This window comes from Maniola hyperantus, chromosome 12 (genome assembly GCF_902806685.2).
Source record: "Maniola hyperantus chromosome 12, iAphHyp1.2, whole genome shotgun sequence".
Lineage (NCBI taxonomy): Eukaryota > Metazoa > Arthropoda > Insecta > Lepidoptera > Nymphalidae > Maniola > Maniola hyperantus.
The window spans coordinates 3,651,932-3,677,008 of NC_048547.1; the positions used below are offsets into that span (position 1 = coordinate 3,651,932).

Sequence of the window (25,077 nt, forward strand, 5' to 3'; positions counted from 1 at the left end):
ATTTTATAACTGAACAGTGAACGTGTTTAATATTGTAAATGGTTGGGTATTACACAATAATCGCTTTGTTGTCAATGAATGAACAAGGTCGGTAGGAGGTTCTCACTTTGCATGATGATAGATATCATCATGCATACGATGTTTTTCCTTGCAGATGCAAGGAAAAAACATTGTATCCCATTTTTTGTAAGTTGACAGGAAAGCGCATCAAAGATTAATTTTTTTATTAGGTTTTGCTTAAGCCTTCACCCTATCCACCCTTGAACATTTTTTTCATCAAAGGAAACACCTCTATTCTTTTATAAAATTAGTTTACCTACATAATTTATTTACATAAGATTATTACTTTTTGTGAGTTGTAATTATTACTTTCCACAATAAGTAAGTAGGTATAGGTATACATAAAATTTATAAAATGACATTGTGATTCAGAGAACAATTACTAATTGTTCAATGTTATGTACGTACCTACTAATATTTACTTTATTAAGAAAAAAATTAAAAATCTGAGATACAATACCTACGGTTACGATGGAAGTCAATTTAATACGAAATAATCATCGATGTATAAGACTTGGCGAGAATAAGAGGGTATCTAAGATTACAATTTAGTTACTTACAGTATTGATGACGGGCATCTTCTTCTTTCTTTCTTCATTCTGGGCTGGTTTCCGCACTTAAACGTTTCCGTCTGTTGTGCGTGCATCACCCCTCCCCGCCGAAGTCTTCACTCCAGCCATCCAAGCTCACTCCAGAAGCCAAGTAGACCGCCCAGGTTGCCGAGGGTGATGACGGGCATATGTGAGTAGGTATGTGTATTGACTATAATTATAGATAAATATATAAAGATAGTTAAAAACCTTATTAATAAGCTTTTTAATTATCTTCGTAGGATGCTGACTTACAATCTTTTTCCAATGGCTAATATCGTAATAAGAATGAATTAAAATAAAAGAGTGAGCGCAAAAAAGACTAAAAGTAATAACATATTCTTTATTGTACACCAAAACCAAAACAATAGAAATTTATGAAAATATAGAACAGCATTTTTATTTACCTACTAAGAAACCTCAAAATCGCTAAAAAGTAAGTTAGGATGTTTTCCTTGTAGATGCACGTTGATATGAAAAGGACGTAAAAAAGGATTATTATTGCATATTTCCGCATGTTCACTGTTAACGATAGGTTTATTCAACTCCGGAAGTCGAAAGGGCACTGAACTTTTTTATCAGTAGGTAGTGTAAAAAATATGTTGAGTGTTTATTTGTATGCATAAAAGAGATTAAGTACAGGTAGTTTCTGTTACGCGCTAGAATAAAAAGAAATGCTCTCGATGTCAAGAACAGGGTTCCGTCTCCAAGACCACATGCCAAGACTATAAGCGCGGCTCCGAGCGCATCCGCTTATAGTGTAGCGATCTGTGTGAAAAAAAACCGGCCAAGTGCGAGTCAGGCTCGCGCAACGAGGGTTCCGTACTACAGTCGTATTTTGTCGACATTTTGCACGATAATTCAAAAACTATGATGCATAAACATAAATAAAAATCTGTTTTAGAATGCACAGGTGAAGACCTTTCATATGATACCCCACTTGATATAGTTATCTTACTTCGAAAATTTAAAATCCTAATTATTAGTTCATTTCAGATTTTTCCCCGAATGTCTGCTACAAGACCTACCTACCTGCCAAATTTCACGATTCTAGGTCAACGGGAAGTAGGTACCCTGTAGGTTTCTTGACAGACCGACAGACAGACAGATAGACAGACAACAAAGTGATCCTATAAGGGTTCCGTTTTACCTTTTGAGGTACTGAACCCTAAAAACGTCTCAGGCGGTCTATGTGAACGGACCCTTGGATGCACGAACCTACACCAGCTGCAATGAAAAGAAAATAACGGAAAATTCACTGGGTATAATAAAAGTGTATTGCGTTTGCAACGCTGAGTATTGAAATTCCTACATACACTATACACAGGAACGTATCTAATATCGACTTCATTACATTCAAAGTAGGTACCTATTATGCAATTTATGATATACTAGCCGATGCCCGCGACTTCGTCCGCGTGGATTTACATATTTCAAAATCCCGTTGGAACTCTTTGATTTTCCGGGATAAAAAGTAACCTATGTGTTAATCCAGGGTGTAATTTATCTCCATTCCATATTTCATCCAAATCCATTCAGCCGTTTTTGCGTGATTGGGTAACAAACATCCAAACATCCACACTTTCACATTTATAATATTACTATAGCTGCCCTGGTGAACTTCGTTCCGCCTAACAGTCGATTCAAATTTTTCTCTCCATAAGAACCATCCTCGTACTTTAAGGAATATTATAAAAAAAGAATTAGCGAAATCGGTTCAGCTGTTCTCGAGATTTGCGATGAGCAACACATTTAGTGATTTATTTTTATATTATAGATTAGTAGGACTAGTAGGTGTTCGACGAGATAAATACAATGCTCAGTGACCTTAGCAGAGTTTCTCAACAGATGAGCCTCAAAATGAACATGAGCAGGACGAACAACATGTCTTATGCTCATGCCCCGTCCCATCCAGTAATCGTTAAGAGCTTTGCACTCGAAATAATCCTACTTGGGACACACAATCCAGCTAGACCCAATTTCTAGAAAAGGTTGACCTCCGAATTCAATTCGGCTGGGCTGCGTTGCAAGCTACGAGTGTCTTCTCGTCGAAAATCCCATTGAAGAACAAAGTTTTCGAGTAGTTGCCAGTGACGACATGATGGATCCGAGACACTCAGCGGACTATGGGGAGAGCTATGCTTGGAGTTTCTCTCGTGATATAATCAGAAATGAGGAGAACCAGAGTAACCAACATAGCTCAACGGGTGGTGAAGCTGAAGTGGCAATGTGCAAGGCATATAGACGGATAGACGTTCGGGTCCCTATCGAAGTTCTGGAATGGCGATTCGTACCGGAAAGCGCAGCGTCAGAAGACCCTCCGACCCTCCCACTAGGTGGATAGACGACGATATTAGACAAGGGAGCTCCTGGATTCAGATTGCAGGCGACGCAAGACCGTGGCGTGTGGAAGTTCCTACCGTCAGCAGTTGACAATGATGATGACGATGACTCAACGAGATGACGAGGCCGCTTTGACAATGCTCGAACTTGCTGCCGTCATCGTCAGTGGCCATCACGCGTCGTGTTACTCCAAGCCTTTAGCTGACGTTCGGTTTAACTTAGGAGTTTTTCTTGACTTTTCTATTAAACTTTGTGTTGAATTCGACGGGCTCGGGATAGGCGGGCGGTGGAGATTTATTTACGCGATACCGTTTTATTTGAACGAGGGTAGGTAGCTAAATTCAATTTGGATTTTACCTCAGAGTGCTACGTGCGAATGTTCGCACACGCTTTTGTTTAGCTGTTTTGTCTGCTAGCCTACCCAAGTAACTAATACTTTGGCCATTGAACCTCATTGGCATCCTAGAAAAATAAAGCTGTAGGTAGGTAAGTAAAGTAATATTAACGTTTTATTTTTCAACGGTTTTAAACTCAAATATCTCAGAAAGTAGATATATAACTTACAATATTTCATTACTGAATGATTTTTGATTGTAATCACATACTCCATCGATTGATAATGTTTCATCAAGCCGCAGAAACGAGGTTTTTCAAAATGGCGGATTTGTATGAATACCAGGATATATACAAAAATGTTCAAACCCTTATATTTTTAAATCGTTTTTGTACGACTGATTGCCTGTTTTTTTAGTCTAGTAAACCAAGCGTCAATTTTCAGTTACATGAATCAGATACCCACGACACAGGACTACCTAGTGTGGGTACCATCAGAAAATGTTTAAATTTGACAATTTTAATTCCATAGGCAGGATCTCAAAAAAAACTGATTTTGCGGGAGCGAAGCCGCGGGCGGTCGCTAGCCAGATCAAAACACGCCCAAGAGATCCATCATCCGTTAAGCTGCTTCATTAAAAAAGTTTGCTACTTCTGACGATTCAACGATAGGTTAACTAAAACGAATAGGGGAAGCTCCCCTTAGAAATAATAGCGCCTCAACAAACATGAGGGGCTTAGTGAAAGTGCCTGATAATCTGATGCTGTGTGTACAGATTTGGTGCACCCCTCCACTGGTCTATAGGAATTATAACTATATAGGCATATAGGGCACTTGTTATTTTGGCAACGTTTAATGAAGGGAAAACTTGAATTATTTCATTAGAGACTATAGCTTTTATGTTATATCCTGACAATAAATACCTATTTATGAAGAACTTGTTTTGGTGCCACTTTTGCATTTTTCATTGCAATATGTACAAAGTATGTATACTTTCTTACCTAGTCTTGTTTAGGAAAATTAGTTCCACTAGCATAAAAGGAAAAGGTGACTGACTGACTGATCTATCAACGCACAGCTCAAACTACTGACGGATCGGGCTGTTTGGCATGCAGATAGCTATTATGACGTAGGCATTAGCAAAGAAAGGATTTTTGAAAATTTAACCTCTAAGGGGGTGAAATAGGAGTTTAAAATTTGTGTAGTCCACGCGGATAAGTCGCGAGCATAAGCTAGTCTATCTTAATATATAAAAGGAAAAGGTGACTGACTGATCTACTGAACCAGTGGTAGATGCATCCGACTATTCGAAAGTACCTACTTGTAAAAGTTTATTCGAATAAAAAAGATTTTTATTTTATTTTATCATTTATTTTATCAACGCACAGCTCAAACTACTGGACGGATCGGGCTGAAATGGCGGGATGTAGTCGCGAGCATAAGCTAGTATTTTTGAAAACAAAAGGGGTTGTAAATAAAATTAAACAAAAAATAGTCGAAAATTAAGAAATTTTAATATAAATAATTTATTCAGATTCGTCGTCGCTAATGACTCGTAGTTTCTTGCGTTTCCCCCTCACCGCCGAGCCGCCGCCGCCGCCGTCTTCCCGCTCGCTGTCGTCTGAAGCAAACGAGATAACTTTCACATTTCTTTTTTAATTAAGACAAAAACACGATTTTCAAACGTTCGAAGCGACTTTTTCACCCGACTTTGCGAGGGTATATTGTTTAGCAGTTGTTTACAATTTTTATGATACTGTTTTTACCTACACTTCAAGACTAAATAATCAGTACCCTATTATAAATGCGAAAGTGTGTTTGTTTGTCGTTTTGTCCTTCAGATTTTTTTGTATGGGTAGGTATAGATAAAGACCTGGAGTGACATAGGCTACTTCTTATTCCGGAAAATCAAAGAGTTCCCACGAGACTTTTTAAAACACGCGGACGAAGTCGCGGGCATCAGCTAGTTTTAAATACAATATATCATACATCGAAACCGGCAGGATTTGAACATGCGTCTCTCTTGGATATCGCGTCCGGAGGCCGAAAAAGATATTATCTTTTTCGAAACCGGGCAGTACTCAAACGACTGTTGGCATATAGAGCAAACGATTATTATCCGTCGTAACGATACAATGAAAACTGGCTCTAGAGTTTCAAATTACTGGCGAATCCTTTTCTTTACAAGAGAATCTCCATTCTAATTGTTGGAACATTTGGGGGACAAAAATAACGTCGAAGGCTTTATGAAAATGTGGCCATTTAATTCCTTGTTGATTGTTTTGTGGATGCAAACTTAGGTGGTTTTATAAATAGCTTTAAAAAAAGTTTTAAAATAGCTTCACGTTTTATAAAGTTTTCAATCTTGCGACGGTTTTAAAGAGCCTGCATGAAAATCTCAATTTTCAAGTGACTGTCTCTAGGATGCAAGTTAGCTGAAAATCAATTCAGCGTTTAAGCCAAGAAAAGTAAGTCAGAAGGGGTTAAATAGGACATAAAAGTTGGTATGAAATTCCGTCATTTTTCAAGTTATGTCGATGAAAATTGGTGAAAATATACAACTAAGAGGATAAATAGACTCTATTTTTCTTCCTTTCCTATTTTTGTATAAAAATCTGTCATTTTTCAAGTTACATCCATGAGAATTCTGAGTCTCAATAGGTCAACGGTTAAGGAGCGGACTGATTTCCGAAAGGTCGGCGGTTCAAATTCCACCCGTTGAACTATTGTTGTACCTACTCCTAGCACAAGCTATACGCTTAGTTGGAGGGAAAAGGGGAATATTAGTAATATGACTAACATGGCTAATATTCTTTAAAAAAATAGTACTTGGGCTTTCAATCAAAAATGAAAAAGTACCTTTAGTATGCGACAGGTTGGGATGGCAATCGGGGTCCGAGGCGGGAGGACGCTCCCGCACGTCACCCGCGTTTGCCCGCACTGGGCTAGCGCGGGGGCTGTGCGGGTGTGCGGGGCGTTCCCTCCCCGATTGTCATCTCTACCTGTCGCTTACTATACGTGTTTCAAGATGTTTGGGAATTTAACTACCACCAATTTTCAAAATTCCACTCAATCGAAGCTTTGGGCGGGTCAGCTGGTATGGATAGTAATCATATTAATCAGTAAGGGTAACTTACCACTGTGTTGTGGCAGTCCACTCAATATATCCTCAGTATCAGGCAACTCAGTTTGTAGGGTTTTCTTAGCGAATGATAAAATGTCTTCATCCTCGTCTTCGATTTCATCGATTCTCTGCATTTTCCGATTATTTCCTTCATCAGAATCGATGCTGCGACTTCGTTTTCGATTTTTCAATTCAATTTTACCATTCGATACGCTTGCATTATTCGATACATTTTTGTTGTTATTCGATAGGCTTTTGCGATTCGATACATTATCACTTTTATCAGGAATATTATCACGCATTTTGCGCAAATTATCGAATAAATCATCGTCATCGCTCGATTCGACTTTACTTTCGGTTGGTTCTTCAGCATTATTGAATTTATTATTTTGATCATTATTTGCATTGTCTATAATGAGTTCTTTGTTAACTGCTTTAATGATAATTTCTCGTCTTTTACGAATGGTTTCATGGTGTAAGTTGCTTGGTATCCTCCAGTAGATTTCCTGAAAATTTTCTTTTATTTAAAAACTATATGATACCCGCGACTTCGTCCACGTGGATTTAGTTTATTAAAAATCCTATAAATATAAATAAAAAGTATCCTATGTCCTTCCCGGATCCAAGCTATGTCTGTACCAAATTTCAAAGACTACCCATATTATAATAAATGCGAAAGTGTATTTGTTTGTTGATTTTTTCTTCAATCACGTCGCAACGGAGCAACGGATCGCTATTTTTCACGGGTACAGTTAAAGACCTGGAGAGTGACATAGGCTACTTTTTATCCCGGAAAATCAAAGTTCCCATGGGATTTTAAAAACTGAAATCCACACGGACGAAGTCGCAGGCATCAGCTAGTATGCAGCAGATCTGTCGGGTTACACATAGTAGAGGAGTGCTCACTTGTTCGTCGACCGGTGGTAGAACGCCAATACTCTTCAGCACCTTATTGAACAGCGCACTGTCCATCGCTTCCACAGCTTCACTGGATATAGGAACGAGAGGAGTTCCTTCTGCCGTGGGATCAAAACCCTCAGCTTCTTGGTCCAATGCTACCTCTTCTAGATTTTCCGCTAGCCATCTTAGAGCTTCTGTGTAACCTGGTGAGACAGATATGACTGACTAACTGATCTATCAACGCACAGCACAAACTACTGGACGGACTGGGCTGAAATTTGGCATGCAGATAGCTATTACGACGTAGACATCCGCTAAGAAAGGATTTTTGAAAATTCAACCCCTAAGGGGGTAAAATAGGGGTTTGAAATTTGTGTAGTCCACGCGAACGAAGTCGCGGGAATAAGCTAGTTTAAAAATAAAAATACAGCAAATGCACAGGCGGGTCACCTGATGTTAAGTAATTACCGCCGCCCATGAACATTTGCAGTACCAGAGGTACAGCCCGCGCTCGTGCGTTTGTTGGTCTGCCCATTGAATAACCCCATGTTGTAATCTAATGGGAACATCTCCGAAAGGAGTAGATTCCACAGTTTGCATACTTGTTACTGTTTATTTGTTATTGTAAAAGCTCGAACAACGGTAAATCCTAAGTTTATAAATAAAGTAGCTTATGCTCGCGACTTCGTCAGCGTAGACTTCACACATTTCAAACCCCTATTTCACCCCCTTAGTGGTTGAATTAAAAAAAATCCTTTCTTAGCGGATGCCTACATCATAATAGCTATCTGCATGCCAAATTTTAGCCCGATCCGTCCAGTAGTTTGAGCTGTGCGTTGATAGATCAGTCAGTCAGTCACCTTTTCCTTTTATATATTTAGAGAGATAGCTTTTATACCCTTATGGGTTCTTTTTTTAAACATTTTGTTTCGGAACCCTAAAAGGAATGCAATCTAACAATGATTTTTAAAAATTCGAAGGAAATGCTTGCAATGGACTTATAAGCGAACAATATTTAGAAAAACTTCGTTACCCAATAGGAAACGAAGAATTGAAAATCGCAATAACGGCATTATTGGTCCGAGAGCCCGTGGGAGATTGTAAGGAAGAGATTGGTAAACGCTTAAAGTTTACAAGGTGGTTCTTCTGTTACCTGTGTATGGCAAACTAAAGTACGCGACAGGTTAAGATGGCAATCGAGGTACGAGACGGGCGGACGGCCTGCACACCCGCACGTCACCCGCACCGACTTAGCGCGGGGGCTTTACAGGTATGCGTGGCGTTTCCTCCCCGATTATCGACCTGTTGCGGACTATATAGTGTACCGTACCGCAACCGACACCGGTCGAGTTTCCACTCCTAAGTCGTCGACATTTCTTCTCCGCGCACGAAACGCTTTGCGGTTTTTTTCATCGGTCTTTTCTCACTAAATTAATTTGTGATGTGGCTAAATTATGTCATGAAATACAAGTTTTTCTTTTAACCCTTTATTCACTAAATTCCCTGTCTTACCTTTTATTTATATCGGAAGACAGGGTATTAATATATTAATTGATTATGTCATCGTCACACACTCAGGTAAATAAATGTGATTTATTACCATTTTTTCAGTCGTTGGGAATTCTAATGGATACAAAGTTACAACTAGTAGTGTGACTCGATGGGAAAAAACAATGAATTCCCAACGAGTCACACTGTGACACGATCGAGTGTGACTCGTTGGGAATCAACCCTTAAAATTAGATACAGGCTCTGGGGCTATATTAAAAAGCAAAATACGAGCCAACTTACCCTCATAGACAGCTTGCACCAGCAGTTTTGCAATTTCATTGGCACTTAGCTCCGCGCTTTTAACGGGCTTTTTATTTTTAATTTGCTGTTTTTTCTCTCAGGACATTGACAAATATTATAAAAGCAACCACCATACAAAGAGTCACACCCAGAGTAACGATTGACTTGTTGGGAATTACAATGGATAAAAAAGTTGCAACCAGTAACATTGGGACTCGATGGGAGAAAAATTTAGATGAGCTCCCAGTAACACTGTGACACGATTGAATGTGACTCGTTTGGAACCCATCTTATCAAGAACCTCCTAAAATTGGCTACAGGCTCTGGGGCTATATTAAAAAGCAAAATACGAGCCAACTTACCCTCATCGACAGCTTGCACCAGCAGTTTTGCAATTTCATTGGCACTTAGCTCCGCACTTTTAACGGGCTTTTTATTTTTAATTTGCTGTTTTTTCTCTGCGTTAGTTTTGTTGTTTTTCTTCGGTTTGACGGTTATTGCCGACGGAGAGCCGACATCATTTTCACTATCGGAATTCGAGGCTTCAGACCCTGATGAGCTTTCTACAATATGGGAAAAAGATATAAGCATGTCTGAAACTTTGGATACCTACTTCACGCCAGAATGATTTAAACCAATTTGGTTGTAGTTTGTAACGGAGGTTAGCTTAGAGTGAAGCCACTCGATGCGTTGCGTTGGCGGTGCCACTGCATCGTCCTACATAGAAATCGCTGTACCATGTCACACGATGCGTTACGACGTCGTGCGGCACCGCACCGCACGCGCAACGGACTTGGGACCAGAGAGATGGGAGGGGTGGTGCGTTGCAACGGACGAGAATACATTTCAAACAGCGTATTACTGAAGTTTGGTTAAAGTTCCTAAACAAACTTTGTTAAAACTTTGATCTCCAGAGTAAACCCTCTTCTTTTACTGTTTCGTCTTGATTTAGAGAATGATCTATCATTTTATATTTTTTGTTGGTGTACTTGACGGAAATTTAGTTTTTTTTAAATTGCGGAACCGATAAGAATCGAATTTGCTTCCCTCTGGCTATTGCGGCTTTTAGACCACGGTACGGTAGTATGCGAAAGGTCGAGATGGAAATCGGGGTATCTATAAGTATCTCTATGTTTTTTAAGCAACATCTAGTAAAGCGATACCAGAAGGATTCGATTTTCCTAATCAAATATTATCAGAATTTTTCATTGATGGAATAGAATAGAACATGAATAGAAGTAGACGCAGGACGTATTTCATTCGAGACACATCTAGTCAACTTTTTAGTCTTTGAGCATTAAATTAACATATGCGTAATAAATTACGTCAAATGACGAATGAGTGTTAAAATTAACATTTTGTGTAAATTTCATCTCAAAAGTACAATTTTAGTCCTTATTTGAAAAATGAACCATACTTTTGACATGACAGTTGACCCATATAGTTAAAATGGCGCGTGAAACGTCATTTTGTATGGACTATACTGAATTTTTTGGTACCAGTCACGTACGATTCCGTATCGTTTTCGTTTTTCCGCCATAATTTTTGCCGGAAGGTCAACGCAGTGCCCACGTGGCACCCAATAATCAAATCCACAGCGGTGCGACGCTGCAACGCACCGGAAACGCATCGTGTGGCCTCAGCCTTATACCCTAAATTAACACATAGGCTTTTTAGTTTTCATGGGACTTATCATCAAGGGCATCATCATCTAGTCCATACTAATATTATAAATGCGAACGTGTGTCTGTCTGTCTCTCTGCTAGCTTTTTACGGCCCAACAGTTTAACCAAAAATTTGGTACAGAGGCAGCTTGCATCCCGGGAAAGGTCATATGCTACTTTTTATTCCGGAAAATCTAAGATTACAAAAACCTAAATTCACGCGGTCGGGAGTCGCGGGCATCATCTAGTATTGTATGTTTGTTTGATTGTTTGTCCCAATCTAACAATCTGCTATGCAATGGCTAGAAGAAACGAATCTCACTGAAACTATATTCTGAACTAACAAGTAACAATAATAGGTACGTACAGAGATGTTTATAACAAGTATAACTTCAAAAGTTTCAACATGAAAATATATTTGAAACTAAAGAAAAAAGCGCAATATAAGTGTAGAAAATAGCGCAACATAGCGCAATATAAGTGTACAAGTCAGTGGACGAAGTACAATTGTTTAGAAACTCACCGTCCGATTTGTCGTCCGCCGCGCTCTTGGCTCGCCTTTGTTTCTTCTTGCGACATTGCTTCCGATCCTGGATTATGCCGAGCTCGAGCAGCCGGTCTACGAAACTGCGCTTAGAACGCTTACGGGGCATTCGAGGTAATATTAGTGCCATTGAATCTGTAAAATAAAGTATACTTTATTGTACGTCATGTAAAGAGGGTTTCTTGCTGCGCGCATACATGCGAAGAAACGAAAGGCAGAAGTCGAATACAACAGTTGAGTTTAGGAGCCCGCTATCGCTTGAACTATGAAATTCTAAGATTTCAAGCTCCAAATTTACCATCATAGGACGAACTTTCATATAATTGAATACATTAAAATAAATCAATCTTTCGTATTGACCTTTAATGTATCATATTTACAAAATCTATTTTATTTATTTTGTAGTGTCCAATCTCCCGCATCTAGTTTTAATTAAATAAATAACAGACTCAACTTTGAAGCCCTAAATCGGGCCTTAAAAATCATCTAATTTACTGAAAAAAATACCTGAATATCAGAAATATAGACTTATAATGTACTAGAATATGGATTTTTAATCACATTACTGGGTAAAAAAACGAACTGTTGCCAATTTTCACGAATTATATGGCTAGTTTAAGACAACTTTTTGTATTGAATAAAACATAAATTCAACCAAAAATTATTTATATCAAAATAAACTAGTCAGGTTCTTTAACAAATCTATTTGTATAGTTTTGGTAACAATCCATTTATTTGATCAAGCATAAAAAATTATAAACATCACTCTAAATTACAATAAATAGCCACGCAATGGCTTCGCTCGTATGGCCGAGCGTAAATTTGTAAACCTCCTCTTAATGCTCGGGCCACATTAAGTTTAACGTCAATGCCCACCAACGCCACAACTATCGCGAGAATTCCACCGATAAACTTAATCAACGCGTTAAACTGAGTGGCCACACTTGAGGCATGGCGGAAACGAAAAAGATTTCCAAAGTCGGTCACCCATCCAGTTATCGACTTGGGTCAACGTTGCTTAACAATCGCAATCGATTGATTGTGTTGTCACAACTAGGCCACACGCCCCTCGACTACTAGTATCACTAATATCCAATAGTCCAGGTTAGCCCGTACCCATCTTAGATTGCATCATCACTTACCACCAGGTGAGATTGCAATCAAGGGCTAACTTTTATCTGAATTTAAAACAAAATAGTAATCGTTAAACATCAAAATCGAAAGTTAAAAGACAAATTCGTAGGTACTCTAAGTTGGGTTCGTATCCCTCGTATAGCTCTGACAGACAGACGGATAAAATTAAATTTTATCCAAGTATACTCAAAGACCTTGCTTCTCTCGGTCAAATATAGTTTGGATTAATAAAACTTTATTTTTCAAAACATTCGTTAGTTCTAATATCTGTCACTAGATGGAGTTAAGATGTATTTAGAACGAGCTATAATTTGTTGCAATTTGTACTACATATTTAATACGTTCCATGCCTGTAGCCCGATTATATTATGACGCCATACAAATTGCATACTTTAGTTGCAAAGCGCCATAATACTAATCAAACTAACATTATAAAAACGAAAGCTTTTTACGAGTATGCGTGTTACTCTTTCACGCAAAAACTACTGGACATGTTATTAGACTGTTGTTTACAGCTGGGCAACATTTTGTACTTCTTTGAATAATAATGTTTAATTTAAAAACCGGGCAAGTGCGAATCGGACTCGCACACCAAGGGTTCCGTACCATCGTACAACAACAAGGTGGTTTAATACTTTTATGTAGAACACTGCAAGTTAATGACGGATTGCGCTATCTATATGTGATTTAGTAATTTTTTTTTCGTGAACACATTTTTTACGCGTCGCGCGAATCGCGCGATTGTATGCATGTCCTCATCTCAAATGCTTTCTATACGTTTCTATTACAAATTAGTGCGCAATTGTCGCCTCCCAGTAAAAAACCTCAACTTTATATTATATAGTCCGTACAAAATGACTCCTCACGCACCATTTTAACTCTGTGGGTCAACTGTCACGTCAAAAGTACGGGTTACCTTTAAAATAAGGACTAAAATCGTACTTTTGACATAAAATTTGACACAAAAAATGGCGCGTGAGAAGTTAAATTTTACGCGTTATAAATGGAAAATCATGCTGACAAAACGCATTTAAATTAAATGTAGCACGTATAACACGTAAAATTTAACTCCTCAAGCGCTTTTTTAAATTTTTTTGTCAAATTTCATGTCCAAAGTACGATTTCCTAATTTAAAAGGTGAGAATCGTACTTTTGACATGACAGTTCGCCCATAGTTAAAGTGGCGCGTGAGGAGTCATTTTTTAAGAACTATATTTTACTAGTATCTTCCACTACATATTTTTAAATATGCAACACACTTTTGCTGTCTAAAATACGACGGGCACAAAGCGAATGTACGTATAAATCCAAATACAGTTTAAATGATAGAGACAAAAAGCTTCCGTGGCTGGAATCTAGAACATTTTAAGTCCGTAAAGCGGATAAAAATAAAATATTGAATCAAAGTATTGTTCTCGTACCGTAGGTGTAATAGGGTTGCCAGCAAAGGCTGGGAAATCAGAAAAAATTAGTCAAGTGTGAGTCAGATTCGCGTACCGAGGGTTCCGTACTATAGTCGTATTTTTCCGATATTTTTCACGATAAAGCAAAAACAATTATGCAAAATAAATCTGCTTTAGAATGTATAGGTAAAGTCTTTTCATATGATACTTGGTATATTATCTTGCTTTGAAAGTGAAAATACTTACTAATTATTTGTTCATGAACACATTTTTTTTGTGATGTAACCACAAATTCACGGTTTTTAACCGACTTCAAAAAAAGGAGGAGGTTCTCAATTCGTCGGAATCTTTTTTTTTTTTTTTTTTTTTTTTTTTTTATTTTTTATGTATGTTCCCCGATTACTCGAAAACGCCTGGACCGATTTTGAAAATTCTTTTTTTGTTTGAAAGGGTATACTTCAAAGTTGGTCCCATTTCAATTTGGTGAAGATCTGATGAACATCTTCGAAGATAGATACTGGAACTCCTCAACGGATAAGAGTAAATTGCTCGCGATCAGTGTAATAGCTTAGTAAACAGTAGATTTTTAACCAGTCATAGCATAATTCCATGGGGCCACTAAAAATTGTGAAATAAAAATTTTTTACAAAAAAAATAAAAACCGACTTCGTTACACAAACACTAAAAATTGAAAAATAATTTAATTTATTACCGATTATATTATGTATACAAGAGTTAATATAGTTCCATAATAATATTTTTTGGGGTCGGTGCCAATGAGGTGCCATTGTGGAGTCCCATAAAAATATGAAGTCTAGACGATTCGCGCAGCTAAAGCTAATTGGCACCGGCACCAAAAAGTATTATTATGGAACTATATTAACTCTTGTATACATAATATAATCGGTAATAAATTAAATTATTTTTCAATTTTTAGTGTTTGTGTAACGAAGTCGGTTTTTATTTTTTTTGTAAAAAATTTTTATTGGATTTTATCCTTAAGTGTGCTATAAGATTTACCTACCTGCCAAATTTCATTATTTTAGGTCAACTGGAAGTAACCTAAAGGTTTCTGGACAGACACGACAGACAGACAACGAAGTACTCCTATAAGGGTTCCTTTTTCCTTTTTAGGTACGGAACCCTCAAAACTACATAATGCTAACTGACTTCCTCTAGCTTTGCAGGCTGCAGCGCGGTCTTACCTAATACCTATTCTATAGACCTTAATGGTGAAACAGTGTGTTAATCGCATTGAAATTCACTTAAAACTAAATTAATTAGTATAATATTATGATGACTGTAGTAGGTAAATAATATTACAAATGTATGGATGTTAGGATGTTCGTTTTCTTCATGCCACAATGATTGAACCGATTTGGCAGTTTGGAATAACTTATATCTTGAGTTAACATATCCAGAAACTTAAATCCACGCGGACGAAGTCGCGGGCACCTTAGTCGTTGTTCAAGCTTAGGCCATGGAGCGGAAAGCAGAAGAAATCTTTAACACGCCTCGTGTTTTAAAAGAACGTTACGAAACGTAAACAAAAAGATTTTAATGAGCCAAAGATCATTCGTTTTCTTTAATTTTAACCTTCTCTCGTATTTAGGTAAAGAAAGAAAAATATTGATTGAGGCAACTAAACATACATTACGATTTAAATAAATAAATAATCAAAAGTTTGTTGGCAACCCTGCAAATAACATATTTTATTCTGCGGACCCATTTTAAGTTCTTTTAGAGCTTTTTCTATATAAAGTCGTAGATTTAATCCAAAGTATTTACTTAGGGTTCGTTTCTAGGGATCAGTATTTCACAATAAAAAAACACGAAACCTACCTATATAGAATCGCTGTTTTATTTCCGCGTTTCTAGGCGCCAATTTCGCGGAAACGGTTTGAGTTAAAATCCTAAAATTTATATTGAATATTTACGTCCATAGCTGTATTTATTGCTGTTAAAATAGTTTATTTACCTACGTACATTATGTAAGGCCGCGGATTCACTTGTAAGTTTTACTTACGTAAGAAGCTAACATGATTAACTTTAGTTTAGTAATGTAAAGCTCTTAAAAGTAGATTTACCTTAGTAAATTTGATGTCAAATAATTAGTTGTCAATTAATTATGCAAGCTACTTACGTGAGTAAGACTTGGTTACGCACTCATCTGATCCGAGTCCGTGAAAATACGGATGTACAAAACTCGGACGAAACTCTGATATTACTTACGCACTTATCCGATCTCAGATCCGAATCCAAGCTATTCAGTGGACATCTTTGACATAACTAAGTCATATGTCCGATTTGAATCCGAGGCACATCCGAGATATTCTCACGGATGACGGAGAGAACTCGGATGACGGAAATGCAGTGCGTAATCGCACTTGTAATCGCGGTCTAAGATGAAATGGTACGGAACCCTCTCAGGCGCGAGTCACACTCGCTTTTGATCGTCTAGTGTGATTAATGTTCTAATCCAATTTGCTATAAAATAGATTAGATTCAGAGCTTACTCGCATCAGAATGGTTATCTCAAGGATATTTTTAGTTTGATCAAAGTAACTAGTTTCACGGTTCGGTATGAAGATCTTCATCATCAACATGATCAACCCATGACCGACTCACTACAGAGCACGGGTTTCCTCTCAGAGTGAGAAGGGTTTTAGCCATAGTCTACCACGCTGGCCATATGCGGATTGGTAGACTTCACACACCTTTGAGAACATTATGGAGAACTCTCAGGCATGCCGGTTTCCTCACGATGTTTTCCTTCACCGTTAAAGCAAGTGATATTTAATTAATTAAAACGGACGGATTAATTTTACTTACCTGGTGTATCCTCGTACTGTTTCCACAGTTCCCTTAGCATTTCGTCTTCTTCCTCGCCGAAATCTTTGGGAACCTTTTCCCGTCGTTCCCGGTTAGTCTTTTTAGTCGGTGCTCTGAACACAAGGCCCAGTTCCTTCAATTTCTTGATGACGCCACGACGCGTACGCGTTTGGTCGATCAAATTCTCCAATATCCAATCGATTACATCTGCATGGTAAAAAAAAAGTTGTTTGATTTAAACATTTGCCAGGTAGTTTTAGCTCAGGCCCTATTAATCAGGCAATTTAAATAAAATTGAATAATTGAATTTTGAAAAAAATGCGCAGCCTGAATGATCGATATTAGATTCTACGCCTGAATCAAGCGGCTTCTTGTGAATCGGTTGATTTCGTCTGTCCACCTGTTGAGGCCGCTATATTAGCACCTGGGGATCCAATCGGCTTTTTTCAACTATGTGCTATGATGAAAAAAAAGAATACCCGGCTGAGTTTGTTGTGGGCTCTTCTAATACCTGGGCGCGTTCGGAGCCCTCGTAGCTTTAGTTTTAAGTTTACGTAATTAATTAACACCACTACATCATTATATTACAAAATCAACAACTGAAAAGAGTACAATAGTACCCAATTTTAATAAATGATTTATGGATGGATCACTTCGTCTGTCTGCTAAATTGTTTACTCAACGCACTTCGCAGAGTCTGGATTGTACAAACTATTAAGCATCATAATGCCTGCTATATTGAGGATTGAGGCACAGCACAGCGCTGCATGTCAGACGGATAGACAGACAGACGGACGGACGGGCAGCGCTCACAAAAGCACACAGAATATTCGTCGAACCAAAAGAGATGGTGAAATAATTCATTTCCAAACATTTTATACTTCGGCTGCCCTTACAATAAATAAGCAGGGGATTATATTAAAATTAATTAGCACGCACCCTGATCCGTTTCAGGGTTGGCTTGGTTCTCCATATACAGTTTACGAAGCTCCTCCTCCTGCTCCTCGCTCCAGGCACCTTTGCCGGGCTTATCCCTGAAAGGTTTCTACAATTAATCACTGTTTAACCTTTCAAACTCAACAAACTTTCGTCTGTTTCGCCCATTTTTCTTAACAAGCTAAGAATAAAAGTTAGAACGCATTCGTTTCTATCTCGACTTCAATGTTTGATTTGTATTTATTGTGGGTTGTGTTTTCGGCTGTATACTGGCGTATTAGGTTTTTTTAGGGTTTCGTAGCTCAAAAGGAAAAACGCAACCCTTATAGGATCACTTTGTTGTCTGTCTGTCTGTCTGTCGGTCTGTCAAGAAACCTACAGGGTACTTCCCGTTGACCTAGGATCATGAAATTTGGCAGATAGGTATGTCTTATAGCAGACATTCGGGGAAAAATCTGAAACCACGAATTTGTGGTTACATCACACAAAAGAAATTAAATTGTGGTCATGAACTAATTAGTATTTTCAATTTTCGAAGTAAGATAACTATATCAAGTGGGGTATCATATGAAAGAGCTTCACCTGTGCATTCCAAACAAGATTTTTATTTATTTTTATGCATCTTAGGTTTTGATTTATCGTGCAAAATGTCGAAAAAATACGACTGCCGTACGGAACCCTCAGTGCGCGAGCCTGACTCGCAGTTGGCCGGTTTTTTAATTTATAGACTAGCGCTTGGCTAACGACGAAGCTTGACACTAAGTAGGACATTTGGCCAATAAAGAAGTTCCAAATGGGATTTTTATTTACTTTGTCCCGTCTGTCTACTGATCAAATTGTCGGTGGTTCGGGACTCGCCCCAGGGAACGCGCGGGGTTCATTGCGCTGTTGATAATGATTACACTAACATTATAACGGTGAAATTCTGTAAGTTTTGTGTGTTTATGTGTATGTGTGTGTGCGTGTGTGTATGTTTGTTACTTTTGCACGCATAGTTTTGGCTGAAATTTGGAATGGAGACAGATTATTATATATTGGATTAACACATACGCTACTTTTTATCCCGTAAAAATCCATGGATCCCGTGGGACTTTTTAAACATATATCTACGCGGACAAAGTCGCGGGCATCATCTAGTTATTGATATATACCGCTTAGCGTCCATCATCGTTGGATATTTAACCGACTTGTAAAAAGGAGGAGGTTCTGTTTTTTTTTCTAAATATGTAGTCAGTCTTCTGATATTTAGTTCGGGACTCGCCACGGGAAACGCGCGAGGTTTATTTCGAGGTTGCGAGGAAAATCTGACTGAACGACTGATCTATCAACGCACAGCTTAATTTACTGGACAGATCGGGCTGAAATTTGCCATGCAGGCAGCTGTAATGACGTAGACATTTACTAATAGTCCTCATTTACCTCCATACTCGTGCCTTCGCAGGGATCTTGACAGGCATGATAAACAGACAGATAAAGAAGCGACAGATAAGGGCTCCTTTTTTGGTAAAAATTGTGCAAATTATCAGTCGAGCAAATGACTAATTAGAAAATTTCTCACAGTTGCAAAACATTAATAGCAAAGATCTCACCTTGGGTCGTTGTAGAGATCGTAGCCGTGCTCAATTTCGACGGCGTCTTTAGAATTTTTCCAGAACAATAGTTCGATAAAAACTTTGCCGCTCTTCGAAGCTGTTTCGGAGAATTTTCTTAGAATGAATAAGGCGAACTTTTCTAATTCCTATTTTAAAAAGAATAAGTTTTAGTCAAATTTTTAGCACTTTAATTTTTCTGCTGGCGAATGGCGATAACTTTCCTTAGCAAAAATAAAAATATGTAGATAAGTAATACCTAATATTACACTCATACTACATTTTTTTGGATATATAATCCCATCATGCAGTTTTGCGTGATTTTTGCATGGATATAGAAGAGCTGGAGAGTAACATAGGCTACATTTTATCCCGGAAAATCAAAGAGTTCTCACGGGATTTTCAAAACTTAAATCCACGCGGACGAAGTCGCAAGCATCAGCTAGTTCTGTTATACATTATAAACCTACAAAATACCAGTAGATACATCCCTGTAACGTACAAACCGTCATAAACTGTGTACCTACATTGGATTTACACCACATCGGATTTGTTCCATTTCCGCCGATGTGCCAATTGGCTAGACTGTTCATCTGCAATTTCTTCCCCTTTGCACATTTTCCTGTCTTATGTGGATAAAGCGGTAATAGGCGGGGTTTTAGTAATAAGGCCCTTAACACGTTACGATACTCGCAAAAGACAATACCTGTCGCATGCCAATATAACACATGTTCGCTACTCGAGGTTTGTACATTATGCTACTAAAACAAATAATTATTTTATTTCTTGAACAGAAGTCAATACTTTTCCGCCGCTATTTGCTAAGATTCGTATGAGACGTGACGCACGTCACGGGCGATCGACACGACTAGTAGTAGACGCGTCGGATACCGACAGCGAAGTGTGCGAATCACCATAATATAATTGTGTTGATATACTCCTCGGAGACTAATCTTCGAGATTCGCGTAGGATAATAGTCGTCTGTAAGTATCGTAATGTAAGGCCCTTCTTACATTACGATTCTCAGTAGCATAATGTACGAAACTCGAATAGCGAACATGTATTCTACTGGCATGCGACTGCGGTATCGTCTCTTGCGAGTATCGCAATGTATGAAGGGCCTAAGAAAGGACCTAACCTAAGTGTTTTACTGGGTGTTAGTGTTCTGTATTACCATGATAATTTGATCTTTTAAATATAGATGGTTGAAGGGAAATGCGGATCTCGATAATTTGGTTAGGAGATTTGTATGCAAGGAGACGCGACGGTTTATTTACTATTCTGGAGTGAATCTCATCATATTATTTTACGAGAATAGAGGAAAAGTTCATAAAATATACAGACCTACCTTATTTTACGAGTTATGAAAAGGCAAATACCCATTTTTTTGTGTCTGTTGATCTGGGCTAATCTTCGAAACGGCTGAAACGATTTTGATTGGACTTTTTCAGGCAGATAGATAGATGCAAGGAGTTATGTAAGCTACTTTTTAACCCAAAAAACTCTTCCTACAAGCTATTTAAAGAACCTAACTCCACGCGGTCGAAGTTGCGGGCAAAAGGTAATAGGAAACCTACTGTTTATGTAGGTAAAGGGCTTTAATCCGACAACATTTATGAATATTATTATTCACTTAGCTGATGCCCGCGACTTCGTTCGTGTGGATTTAGGTTTTTAAAATCCGGGGGGAACTCGTTGAATTTCCGTGATAAGTAAGTCCATGTCTTAAACTACACAAAAAATCACGTCGATTCGTTGCTCCGTTGCGACGTGATTGAAGGACAAACCAACAAACAAACACACGTCCACATTTATAATAGGGGTACTGATTAGAAAACAAAAGTGATTTTGAATCACGATGCCAAGTTTTTTCTTTAATCTAGTTAAGTGAACGATATTGCAATTCCTTCCCCTATATGAAAATTGAGTGCTTTGTATATTGACTTTATTAAATGTGCTTTGCCAATATATAAAGCTTTTATCTACGTTCGTCCGCAACTCCATCACTATAGCCTAAGAGCTAGTACGTTCCTTATTTTATAAAAGCTGAAAGTTTCTCTGCATACTGTCCCCAACACGGGAAGGAACGTTTCTTTGGATCATGGCAGCTTTGGGAGATAATTTTGAGTAATAAAGGTGTAAAATATCTTACGTCAAAGTATAAAGTCTATTTTTTTCTTCTTCAGAATAGTGTTAGAAATTACGTCATGCATTGCCAGACACTTAGTATGGTGGCAACCCTCTGCCAGACACTTTTAAAGTTTAATAAATTATTAACGTTTAAGGGTGCCTGGCTGGAGTTCCCACAACATTAAGTTTAATATAAAAAAATTGACTTTATACTTTGACGTAATATTTTTTAAACCTTTATTACCAGTTAGCTCCCAAAGCCTCCCAAATCCAAATAAAACGTTCCTCCCAGTGTTGGGGACAATACGCAGAGAAACTTTCAGCTTTTATAAAATAAGGAAGGTCTGGCACGCGCTGGCTCTCTCTCTACTTTACTATACAAATAAAATACGACGTCGTAAAACATTCCATTAGCTATAAAAGCAAAGTTGAAACAAAACCGTTTTACGAACAATATTAACAGCGATATCTAAATATTTAAATGACCAACAAAGAACGGCTTTGAACTATGATGATATTTGTTTTAGATTTAATCATAGTTTAGTGGTAATTTGATGTGTTACGATGGGGCTAAGCCAGGGTGGGTCGCTAGTAGTAAATAGACATGATTCTGATCGCAACAAATTTTTTGAGTATTCACATCTTTTTCTTACGAATGTAATAAGAAAAGGGTAGACAAACCTACCTAATTTAATTTAGAACTGTCAGAAGAAAAGGGTACACAAACCTAATTTAATTTAGAACTGTCAAAAGAAAATGGTACACAAACTTAATTTAATTTAGAACTGTCAAAAGAAAAGGGTACACAAACCTAATTTAATTTAGAACTGTCAAAAGAAAAGGGTAGACACAAACCTAATTTAATTTAGAACTTTCAAAAGAAAAGGGCACACAAACCTAATTTAATTTAGAACTGTCAAAAGAAAAGGGCACACAATCCTAATGTAATTTAGAACTGTCAAAAGAAAAGAGTGCACAAACCTAATTTAATTTAGAACTTTCAAACCTCGTGACTTTAAGTGGTAGCCGTGAGCCTATTGCTTAAATTTGTAGAGTGCAGTAAAATTTAGTCTGAATTTTAAATTCATTTTCTGTACTTTTTTAGCAATATTATGAAAAGATGCAGATACTCTAAATTTAGTTTAGAGAAGGACATCAGAATCGACGCCAATTGTCTGCAGTAAAGTAATAGAATGGGTTGTCTATTAAACTTCGCATCACGTTCATCAAAATCAGTTCATAAAAGTTGAATTTTATCTAGAAGCCGGCCGTAACATCGAATATTTGAAAACAGTAATAAAAAACATGGGTTTACCTTCAAATGCGGCACGGGATTGTGTAGAATCCTTTGAAAGATCAAAAACAGGGTCGCTTGAAACATCATGACTGGCCGGTTGCAGTCCCACGCTATTCTATGAAGCATCTTCACGATACAGTGGTTCGTGTAAGGCAGGTTTTTGTCGTAACGCTCCAAGAGACAAATACAGGCGCTCACGACCCGCGGATGACAGAACCTGTAAGGGTACCTCGTTTTATACTGTGCTCTAGATTCAACTAAGGCTTATGAATGTGTTTTTGGTTTTTGGGGCTTGTTTTAGTGAAAAAACCAGATAAACGGAACTCAGCTATGGAAATGTCAGGGGCAGAAAATGTTTTAAAATGTATAAAAGGGACGGACATTAAAAAACTATTTTAACAATTTTATTTTATAAGGTCTCATAACTTTATTCAGGGCTTTGGATTCAAGTAAATCTTATGTAAATAATGTATTGTGAAATTTTAGGCGCATTCGTAACATAGGAACATCTTTCTCCTCAGGCAGTTCGGCCCAGCTGGTCCGACAGTCGTATCTTAAGATACGACTGTCGGACCAGCTATAATATATAATAATATGTCGGAGAACAAGGGGGATGGCCGACATCAGAAGGTAGTAATTTCAATTACAATCATTTTAATAGTCACTTATCACACGTGAAAACCACTAGCGTAACGTAACGTAGCTAAACCTAACCCTACCTAGCGACCGGCTCCACCATGTCCCCATACCGGCCCCAGACCAACCAGCTAACCTAGCACACCAGAATTAGTTCAATTAACATCAACTACAACTATCACGTTTGTCTAATACAAATTGGAACGATACAAAAGGACTCACCCGATAAACAACCTGTCTAGATCGCCAAAACACACTCACAGCAACCTTTCACAACTTAGTAGTATAACCTCAAACAACTGAAACCACATTAGGTCACAACGACAATGATAATAATAAAACCTACAGTACGACACACATAGTATCCACTGAGAAGCGACTCTGGCCAAAGCCAAACAAATAATGTCTCGAGACACACTGCGCATCTCATTTTATAATCTCACAATGACGGTGGGGACGATGACGCGATGTTCAATGAGCAAAGTCTTTACAATTAAATGGCGGCAAGCCTACACGGCCATTCTGACATGCGTACGTCCTCGTACGCCAAGTATTACAAAGTATGTGAGGACAAAACCATAACCACAAAATCATTTTACCGCTCGCCCATCCTGACTAACTACTAATCGTCATTGAACACTTTTCGCATAACTTTTTCTCATCAAAACAGCCACCTCGCCGTTTATCATCTAAATGACCACCTCGCCTTTTATCATCTAAATGGCCACCTCGCCTTTTATCATCTAAATGGCCACCTCGCCTTTTAGACAAACCCTTTTTTTTTTAATCGAAGTTAGTGTGTGAATAATTTTCAAAAATGTAGGCATAGATCGTGTATCCCACTTCTGATGTCGGAGAACAAGGGGGATGGCCGACATCAGAAGGTAGTAATTTCAATTACAATCATTTTAATAGTCACTTATCACACGTGAAAACCACTAGCGTAACGTAACGTAGCTAAACCTAACCCTACCTAGCGACCGGCTCCACCATGTCCCCATACCGGCCCCAGACCAACCAGCTAACCTAGCACACCAGAATTAGTTCAATTAACATCAACTACAACTATCACGTTTGTCTAATACAAATTGGAACGATACAAAAGGACTCACCCGATAAACAACCTGTCTAGATCGCCAAAACACACTCACAGCAACCTTTCACAACCTAGTAGTATAACCTCAAACAACTGAAACCACATTAGGTCACAACGACAATGATAATAATAAAACCTACAGTACGACACACATAGTATCCACTGAGAAGCGACTCTGGCCAAAGCCAAACAAATAATGTCTCGAGACACACTGCGCATCTCATTTTATAATCTCACAATGACGGTGGGGACGATGACGCGATGTTCAATGAGCAAAGTCTTTACAATTAAATGGCGGCAAGCCTACAAATATATATAATATATAATAACAGATATAATATAAATATTATATATATTATATAATAGGTATATATGTATAGTATAATATATTATAGTCTTCCGCGGTAAACACTTCTTTAGCGCGATTGAAGCTTAGATACCTGTGGCGCCGTCTAGTAACATCGTTATAAGTGATTTTTGTCATACGTAGTCGTTGGCATTCCGATCATGGGTAGCCATATCCCTTCCAAGTTAGCCAGCTTCCATTTTAGACTACATCATCATTTACCATAAGGTGAGATAGTAGTCAAGGGCTAACTTGTATCTGAATGTTAAAAAAGTTAGAAGTGTGTGTGTGATTGCTGTATGATCTTTTTGTACAAATGACATAATT

At 38.0% G+C, this 25,077-nt stretch overlaps 1 protein-coding gene across 1 annotated transcript in view; it reads right to left on the bottom strand.

Moving 5' to 3' along the window:
* Positions 1-4,816: 4,816 nt before the first annotated feature.
* timeout (circadian regulator timeout) overlaps positions 4,817-25,077 on the bottom strand; it is a 37,549-nt gene continuing 17,288 nt past the window's right edge. Inside the window, exons 14-22 of the mRNA XM_034973789.2 lie at positions 22,691-22,889; positions 19,245-19,393; positions 17,659-17,753; positions 16,720-16,926; positions 11,330-11,485; positions 9,505-9,705; positions 7,358-7,554; positions 6,465-6,957; positions 4,817-4,948 (exon numbers count right to left, since the gene is read on the bottom strand). Coding sequence (XP_034829680.1) covers positions 4,854-4,948; positions 6,465-6,957; positions 7,358-7,554; positions 9,505-9,705; positions 11,330-11,485; positions 16,720-16,926; positions 17,659-17,753; positions 19,245-19,393; positions 22,691-22,889 — 1,792 coding nt within the window. The 3' untranslated portion in view covers positions 4,817-4,853. The remainder of the gene's footprint in view (positions 4,949-6,464; positions 6,958-7,357; positions 7,555-9,504; positions 9,706-11,329; positions 11,486-16,719; positions 16,927-17,658; positions 17,754-19,244; positions 19,394-22,690; positions 22,890-25,077) is intronic.